This window comes from Rhamphochromis sp. 'chilingali' (genome assembly GCF_963969265.1).
Source record: "Rhamphochromis sp. 'chilingali' genome assembly, chromosome: 19".
Classification (NCBI taxonomy): domain Eukaryota; kingdom Metazoa; phylum Chordata; class Actinopteri; order Cichliformes; family Cichlidae; genus Rhamphochromis; species Rhamphochromis sp. 'chilingali'.
This window is the reverse complement of record NC_137946.1, coordinates 25,968,338-25,978,024: the sequence shown is the minus strand read 5'-3', so window position 1 is coordinate 25,978,024 and position 9,687 is coordinate 25,968,338. Positions and strand designations below refer to the sequence as shown.

Here is a 9,687-nt window from a genome sequence, read left to right as displayed (position 1 = left end):
TATGTTCGTTTCTTTCTTGGTGCACTGAGATTTCCCCATTATGTCTGTACTCCAGGCTTATTAGGTTCAATAATTTTCCTAAAACAGCTGCGCTCTGGAGTTTTGGAAAACATTACTCCAGCAGGACTAAATGGTGCATTTGTTGGGGACTGTTTGTAGCTGGGGGATTAATACAGCAGTGTGATTCAATAAGACAGTATGCTGTTTTTGTATTCATGGCAATATAAGACCTTACTTTAAAAAAAAACAACATTTAAATCTTTAAAGAATTTACTGCTTTTGTAGTGAAGAAAGTGTGTTGAGGGTTAAAGTGACAGACCAGGAGAAAGGGGGGGGGGGGAAGGAGGCAGTTAGTTGACCTCATTTTGGGACACATAGAGTTCCAGATAATTTATTTATTCATTTATTTATTTATTTATTGGTCAGGTAGTGTAGTTCCCTGCTGCTGCTTGTACAGCTGGAAAAAATGGGTCTTTGTGGCTCAAAATGGGCCTTTGTGGTAGTAGCTTTGCACTTAAGCTTGATTGGGTTGCATAGAGTTAAGTTTGGGACTCAACAGAGATTTGTGAATTTTTTGGGGGGTGAACAAAATATATTTTTAAGCTTAAGTAAATGATATCTATTTATAAAAACCAAACAAACAAAACAATGACAACAACAAAAAATCCCTTAAGGTTATAAATCACAGCCCTGGGGATTTTCTTTCAGGGGAAGACCAAAGCCTCTTTTGTAGGAGCCAAATTATATTTGGGAGAAAAAAAAGTAGCTGTAGGCTCATTCTCAGAAGCTAGAACCAGATCCAGATGTGCAGTGTGCCAGTGGAGAAGAGGTATTTGTGTCTGACAGCACAGAGTGCACATATTTATAAATGAACATTTTTAACATTATTTAATGCCCTAATTAAAAAAACAAAACAAAAAACAGCACATCCATTTTGACTTAAGAAAACCATCAAAATGTTCAGCATAATGTTAGCGTTGGAACCAGTTCACTGCTGGTTGTAGTCCAGTCATGAAAATCATCAAAGACTCCTGCTTTGAGCGATAATCTGTGTTTTCTTTAAGGATAGTTTAATTTCGTCTGTGAAATGGAGAACCTCTGACAATTCACTTCACCGTGTGTAGACTGAAATGTGTATCCATTACATAACAGTCTTATAAGGAAAAATGTCACTGTCCTTTTCACAGGATATGATGTTCCAAGCCTTTGTGCTATAAACTAAGGTGAGCAATCACACAGAACCCTAATTCAGCTGTCAGAAAATGATGCAGTGTCCCACAAATGGATTACTATACAGGACATGAAGCCATGCAGCCATTAATCTCCAGAAGTGTGAACAGGCAGCAGCCCCATCCATCAGTAATCTCATCTTAAAGCCCCTCTCCACCGCGAGAAAATTCAGTGGAGGGTATCAACTGGAGCCGTTTTACATTCGAGAAACATATTTGCTGTTCGGGCCTATACTCACATTCTGGTGTCCTGTGGGGCCTCGATGGCTGTAAAATGCACCCACTGTAATACCCAAGCAGGGTGAACACACAGTAAATCAATACACATGAGTTTTATTTAGGTGAAGGTAAGAGGAACACAGCCATACACAACATCAGGAGAAACAAAAAAAAATCTCACAATGGATCAATAACATGTTGTTATTGAATTATTTACTAACTATAGATCTTGTGACTGCCTGTATCAGTCATAGTAACAAATCCCACAGCTCTGCAGAACTTTTGTCTCTTTTAGGCCATTGTTTTGGGGTTTGTTTATTTGTTTTTCCCTACAATCTTTTGATAGAAGCTAACTGGACTGGTTGAGTTTTTCTCAAAAATACAAAAAATTTTCGATTCCCACTAAAGAGGCTTTGGTTTTCCACCGAATGTGATTTTTAACTTGAAGTTATTTTTATAAGATGGATATAATTTACTTGAGCGAAAAATATATTTTAATCATTAAAAAAAATCACAGACCTCTCTTAAGGAACTTAACTAGATGCAGACCATAAGGATTATTTTTGCCCTTTTCCCTGCATGATATTTTGATAACCACATGAGCGTTCCTGTCATTTTGTGATCAGCAGAGATAATTTGCATGAGACAATGTAGACATTTGGAGTCATCATCTGGTCGCTACAATTGTAGCCAGTAGTTTATATAGTTTAGATCAAATTATGGACCAAGCATCTTACATACTATCATGATCAGAAAACACTGTGTTGTAGTTCACACACATACATGCGACTACTCCACTCTTTCAATGACTCTAAGGCTTCCATTTAAAACACCCATTTTCTTAGAGACCACTGCATCTCTGTTAGTAATGTTCTAGTTAAACTGAGGCCTATATGAATTACAGGAGAATGAGGGCAGAACAGTACAGCACATCAAAAATGATACACACTTTGAACAAATCTTATTTTCGATTCCTTCTTTCTTGCCCACAGAGCCATGAAGGTACTTGCCTGAGTTCTTGGTAATGTACCCTCACAGTCACAGCTTGAACCCGCAGTAATGAAGCATATACACAGACACTGGTGGTGACAAATCATCCTCCTCAAACCCTGACAGCAGGGGTGAGAACGGGAGCAGTGGTTCCCTCTCTTCCTGACAGTGAACTGACACTTGTCATCACTCTGAGCCGAGATATGGAGCCCAGAACCAATCTGCTAATGCAGCTCAGTGGAATAATCGGAGCGAGCTGTAAAGTCGCAGGCAAAGCCTTATCAGCATGAGAAAGCTGTAACCGGACGCGCGTCTAATTCATCCCTTCACCTTGAGAAATGTTTTAATTCCAGTGAATTCCTGCTGCATATCAAAGACTGAGAAATCTTCCAATCTCTGACGCAGTGGACTGTGAAGTGTTTATCACTCAATTTTTTTTTTTTTTAATCCCCCACTCATGCTGCTTCTGTTAATGTGTAGCCCTTTAAAGTCCGATGCTCCACAGCAGGCAGGTTGGCAGAAGTGTTGGTTTTATATTGAGTGCAACCGGAAGCCCATTAATTGGCACGCCCAGTAGTTTACTTGCCAGGCCTTGTAGGAACAACCTGAGCTGAGTTCTTTCACCGCTTGGAGAAGGTCCAAATCTTCACACTGTCTCGATGTAATGTTACACCTGCACTGCAGAAACATTTCTGTTTTTCGCATGACAATTCAGAGGTAATATTCCTTATGTTCTGGGTTTTCTTTTCAAACATCAAGCTACACAGTTTGCAACAATGTCTCAGTGTGGAACAGAGAAACAAGCCAAACCAGCGACTGCATCTTTCTATACCATAAATCCTTGCACACACACACCCTCGTCTGAATAGAGCTCTTTTTCTTTCTCTCCCCTCTCCCGCCATGCATCTTCGAGTTATGCCATTAAGTGCTACATCCTACACCACAAAGTTCACTCATCCACAAGCGCACACTCTGTGCAACGATTATGCCAACTGCCACACCCCTTTTGCTGACCTACGTAGAGTCACTTTAATGTTTTAAAAGAAGTGAAACTAGCAGCTGTTTTACTGTATTATTTTCACTTCATTTACTTCACAACTGAGAATTGAATTTATAAATCATCATTTGGATGATGTCGCTCTCTATCCGCTTAGCCTTAAATTATGTTTAGTTACTAATTATGCTGGGACATCATCCCACAAGACAAAAAAGAAAGAAAAAAAATGCAGTCATTTCCTTTGAGAAGGTGGTGCAAGCTAATATAGATAGTTTTACTTTGATGTGTAGACCTATATGAAGGCATGTTGCCTTAGGTGACATACACAGTACTCACAACCATAATGGCACCATCATTGAGACATTAAACAATGTCTAGAGCCCCTATTTCCACTTACTGGCCAACCAGCGCACCTTGCAGAGTCTATTTGGAGCGGTGATGAGCATGCCTCCTGAGACAACAAAACCGTGAAAACTGGCCCCATTAATTTTAAATTAGGTTATACACGATAAGTAGGCTATTCCCAAAGTGAACTTATGTCACAAAAGTCTCTGTCTGCCCTCTGTCTCTGCCTTTCTAATGCAGCTATATGTCTGATAATAGATAATAGCTGTCATAATTAATTACTGATTATTGACCTCTTATCGCCATCCATTCCCAATTACTGACTACTGATCACAATCCATTCCCGGCTACTGGCTTCTGACCTCCATTTCAAAGCTATTGACTTTCAGCTTACATTCGTCAACTGATCTCTATCCATTTCAACTCACTGATTAAATAATTCCTCGAAACAGACCTCATAATTCCTTAAATCTTTCCAGACTGGCAACCCTCAGTGACTCTGAGGCACTGACAATGACTTTACTTAAATCACAGCTACTGCCCTTTTTCCATTTCCTTTTGTACGCTGTTGACTTCCATCCTAGCCACCAACCGTTTTCCATCTTTACCTAGTGTCCCCTTCCACTCCTCTGTAAATTCCTAGCCACTGACCTCCATCAATTCTTAGCTGCTGATCCCTCACCATTTGTCTGTCCATTACTATCCAGTTACTTCAACCCATTCCTGTCTACTAACCTCCCACCATTCCTTTGTCCATTACTAGATACTCAACTGATTCTCAGTCACTGATTTCCATCCATTCCTAGCTACTGCCATCCTACCATTGCAGTGTCAACTCCTAGACTCTGACTTTTAATAGATTCTTAACTTCCAACTATTTCTAGCCACAGAACTGTGACAGCTCTATCCAAACCTAGCTGTTGAGCTCTTCCATTACCATGTACATTTTGAGCCAGACACTTCTATTAACTTGTATCCATGGACTTTCACTATTCTTTCACTATAACCGATATCTTTCCATGTATCTGTCCATTTCTATCTAGTAACCTCCATCCATTTATGGTTACTAGCTTCCCACCATTCATTTGTCCATTCCTAGACACTCAAATGATTCCTAGCCATTGATTTCCATCCATCCCCAGCTACCATTCCACTGTCAGTTCCTAGACTCAGATTTTTAAAAGATTCAAAGCTTCCAACCATTTCTAGTCACTGAACTTTGACAACCCTAGCCAAGTCTAGCTGATAAGCTCTTCCAGTACTTCATACAGTTTGAGCCATGCATTTCTGTTCAATCTTATTTACATACTTCGTCATTTTATAGCAGCTGACCTCCTTCCATTTCTCTGTCCATTCATAGCCAGAGCCTTCTATCCATTCTTAGATACTGAACTCCCTACCATTAGTCAATCACCTTTATCCACCCTTTGCTACTTCTTTCCACCTGGGTACTTAGCCTAGTCACCCTATTCTTTTTGTAGTAGCACCCCACAAGTACACCAACTGCAACACACACACTCCCACGAATTGCCCACAACTGACAGCCACAGACTTCCCCTTCTTAGGGACTAATCATCATAAAAGACTTAGCCACAGACCTCCACTAATTTGTAGTCATTGGGCACAATAGAGTCCTGGCTGGTGAACCCACTTCCCTCCCCAGCTACTGTGTTCCACTTCCCTCCACCTCTTCTGAGACACTGACCTTCAATCATTTAAACTATCTAGTTATCATTGATCTCCATCCGCCCATGCCCACTCACATTCATTCTTTCACTGCTACTGACACCAAGTCAGTGTACTTCCTCATCCTGCCTTGTTGGCAAGAGATGCCTGCACGTCCAAATAAATAAAATTTAGATCCACATTTATCAGAGGCAAGAGTTGCACAAGGTAATTATGAGTATGATTGCTGCAGGTTGTGGCCAGATCTAGCTACATAGAATTGCAACATTTAATGCACCGTATCCTTCTAATTATTACGTATTTATTTTAAATGTCAATAATTTGTTTGACCTTCTGGTTTCAAATCTATAAATTGCTGTGAAGTAAACATATGTTTAAATGTAGGATGCATCAGTCATCTTTCACTGACTTTTTCCAATTTTCCTGTGAGGATAAATGGCTTCATTTTGTTGCACTTATGCCAATGAGATAAGATAGATGGGCGGGCTGTCAGTGCATGTTCCAGAGGGGGCATCTTGCCAAAGATTGCTTCTTATTCCCAAGCATTTTTGCTGGGGACAATTAGGAACATGGTGTCCTGGTACCCAGCCAACGTGCTGTCTGATGCCGACTCATGGCCACCAATGTCCAATAAGATGTGATGGGGCTTGCAGAAAGAAGTTGAGCTCAAGGATGGTGTGTCTGTGGGCAAGACTGATAGGGTCTGTATGGACGATATTGCCCTATATGCAGTGAATGTGATTTTGTATTCAGTAGACACAGCTTTCAGCACCAGTAGTTCACGGCTCATGGGTTCTTAGAGACCCTTGGGAAGGTCATTTGTTCACTCCAAGAGGATTGGGCAATGGTAAGAATGTAAATGTAAACATTTTCATAATGTCACCTGTCATGGTCCTGGGTCGAGCGACCCAGTGTTTGAGTTTATGTATCTTTTGTATTTATTTGTGCCTTAGCTTAGTTCACCTAGTTAATTTCTAGATTACTGTGTAGTCCTGTTTCTTAGTTATGTCATCTCCCCTGTACTAAGTCTCCCTGGTTCATACGTCATGTCTGTGTGGTTATGTTTGGTTCCTTGTCTAGTCTGTCATGTGTGTTAGGCCTGTTAAGTTGTGTTGTCGTGTCTAAGTCTGCATGTTTCCTGTTTTATTTTGAAAAGGGTCTTGTGTTCTGTGTTCATGTGGTTAGTTTTACTCTTCCCTGTGCATCATTATGTTTATCCTAGTCAGCTGTTTCCTCATGTGTCTCCACTTCCCCTATTTAAGTCCTCTGTTTTCTGAATGTCATTGTCGGGTTGTCTGTTATCCCCACCATAGTCATAGTCATAGTCATAGTCCTTGTCCTTCATAGTATTTGTTTCTTAGTGTGTTTTTAGTTTGCTTAGGGTTCCTTGTTTAACCCCTGCAATCATCCAAATAAAGGATCACTTTCTGTTTAAACCTGCAACACCTCGTCCACATCTGCTTTTGGGTCCTGTTTCAAAAAACACACCGGCGCACCCCGCCGTGACAGTCACCTATACAGTACTGCAATCATGATGATAAATTGTACCTGTCAATTCAGTTTCCAGTGTAGTTGTACATTTCCTTCAGTAGTAAAGGTGGTCCTGACACATTCAAGGGATTAACATAAAGTATTTATATATATCATGTATTTATTTAGAAACTTTGAATATTACACATTTTCCTTTGATAAGGCAGGTTAAATGAACTCCAGAAAGATGGTGTTACTGCAAACATTCCAGCTCTCATAATGGCATACATTTACAGTGAATTCATATAATAAATGACACAGAATTTCTAGTAGGCCCACTATTATACAATATTAAGGATCAGGAGAGACAAAGAGAGAGAGAGAAAAGACTGGCTTCAACTGAAAGCCTCTCTTGGAAGATTTCTCAATTTATTACATCTCAGAGAATACATTATAAATACTCAAAAATTAAAATACTGTATTAGCGCCAAAGAGTTACGTTAAAGACACTTGAAAGGAAAAAAGAAAAAATCTTATGTGCATAACTACAGCAAAAAGGTTTTGCATCCTGTCAGGCTAACTAGAGCTACCTACAGATGTCTATCAGACATTGGAGGACAGTACTTTATGCAAATATGCTAAGTCACTTGATTGAAGGAAAAATACTACAGCAAACAAATAAGCCGTTGTCTATAGCCTATGTGCAGCTTTGCACTGCCTAACAGCACCACAACATCCATTATAGACTAACTACATACTGGTAGTGTGTCAGAGGACATGCCAAGGAAGATCAGCGAGCCATTATGGTCTGTGTTATCTCACCAGCTCTCAATAATTTAAGCACAACGATGTGCACATCCCTGGGAGGATTTAAAGTTTCAACATATTTGAGGTTTAAACAACATTTTAGGGCTGGGGGGAAAGGGGAAAGAGGGAGGCCCAAAAGTCAAAGCAGGCAAATACTTTACATAGTCCCAAAAGGAGTTGGCTAAATAGTGGTGTTTTAGGGAGGAGTGTGGCATCACAGCTAATCTGTGTGTCCGTGAAATGTTACCTCTAGGCCTATTCTGCTCAGTATTCTGCATTTTTTTCCTAATTCATCTACAAGCAGCAGAGGGGTGTGGGAGTTCTTTGTGCCTTATTGCTTTTCCTGTTTATTCCACAGTCTCGTTCCCTGAAGTTGCACTAAGTTAACAGTCAAGAGAAACTGTCTCGTGCAGCGCCTGTTTGTCCTCCGCCTCCACGTCCCCGCTCTCCGCGCTCTCCGCGCTCTGACACGAGAGCTTCTCCTCACATCTCACTGGTCGGACGATGACGCACGGCCTCACGGGCTCCCCGCTCGCCCCGGCGCGCGCGGGGTTGCGACTGTCGCGCTCGTACTCCTCCTGCGCGCGTTGGATCTTCCTATTCCGAAGCTTCCTCTTGTGGAAGTGGAAGGTTGCCAGGGAAACGAGGACGATCCCCACGAGCACGGCCACCAGCACGAGAAGCGCGAGGGTGGAGGAGAACGGCGGAAATAGGCTGAGCTGCTCCGCGCAGGTGCCGTTACTGGCCTGGAACCCCCCGTGACAGCGGTGCAGCGGCACCGACAGCCCCGAGGCCTCGGCGGTTCTTGCTGTCATCCCGGCCACTCCAAGTCTCACTGACCCCTGTACCCTTCGTGCTCTCCGGGCTCAGCGCGGTGACACCGGCCCGCGCATGTGGTTACCTGCACCGAAAAGAAGACACACGAGACCCGCTTGATCAGCTCCAGTGGAGGCAGAACATTAGAAACCCGCCCTCCAGTTTCCCCATTAGCTGATCCATTCTACATTAACAAAACCAAACCGAGACAATTAAGATGGCAAGTGGCACTGTGATGGCACTGTGATGGCACTGAATCCCAGTGTTAGATGAAATGTGCCAACTCCTAACAGATAATACGCCCAGGTCAGGTTGAAAATAAATGAATGAATTAAATTCGGACGTTGCTTTGAATGTAAGACACAGCAGAAGTCGGGACAATACATCAGCTATTGTAATGTGTAGGCCTTCGAGATTTAGACCCAACAGAAGCCCTTTTCTGCGCTCCACGCAGCAGCGTTTTAAGATAAGAATGTCATCTTTACGCAGAGTATAATAATCTGCATCAGCTCAGGCAGGTAGGCTATATTTAAACAGGAGGAGGAAAAAAGCTGGAGTCTTACCTGATAAAACAGTCAGTGCGGGAAGCGGTCCGTGAGTGGCGAGCCGATGTGTGTAAATGGGAAAACTGGATCGCGGTGACGCATTTCATACAATGTGATGCTGTTGCTGCTGCTGCTGCTGCCGAGCTCCGATCATTCAGGACGCTTTGATTGCCGCAATCCGCTCAGTCTGCATCTAGGACGGCGCTTTCCCCCAGCTAAATATCTCAGGTAGAGAGGGAAACTCCCTCACTATGCATCAAAGTGGGCTTTTCAAAAATGCGATTAGAATAGAGCTGTGTCTGGTTTTCCTGGAAAAGCGTCCCTCCTCCTCCAGCCGTCCGCTGCTCCACTCAGCATCTGAATGAAGAGCTGCAGCTGCATTAAAGGTCTCCTATACCAGTCAGCTGGCAGGGTTGTTTGTTCCCCCCCCCTCTTCACCCTGAGATGTAATTTATGTATTAACATGACCCCGGTGCGTGCGCTTCATTCCAATCAGCAAACTAATAAACACTAATCATCCTGGTGACTAAATAAGGAGGAAAATTAGCTATCAGTGGCATTCCTGAGGGTGTGGTCAGTCAAA

General features: G+C 42.3%; 1 protein-coding gene across 1 annotated transcript; it reads right to left on the bottom strand.

The window, feature by feature from the left end:
• Window positions 1-7,121: 7,121 nt before the first annotated feature.
• LOC308387408 (uncharacterized protein C11orf87 homolog) lies at window positions 7,122-9,460 on the bottom strand. The gene is made up of 2 exons (XM_080867416.1): window positions 9,123-9,460; window positions 7,122-8,644 (listed from the first exon to the last, which is right to left on the bottom strand). Exon 2 carries the CDS (start codon window positions 8,556-8,558, stop codon window positions 8,127-8,129), a length of 432 nt encoding a protein of 143 aa, XP_080723542.1. The 5' UTR covers window positions 8,559-8,644; window positions 9,123-9,460; the 3' UTR covers window positions 7,122-8,126.
• Between the last annotated feature and the right edge of the window lie 227 nt (window positions 9,461-9,687).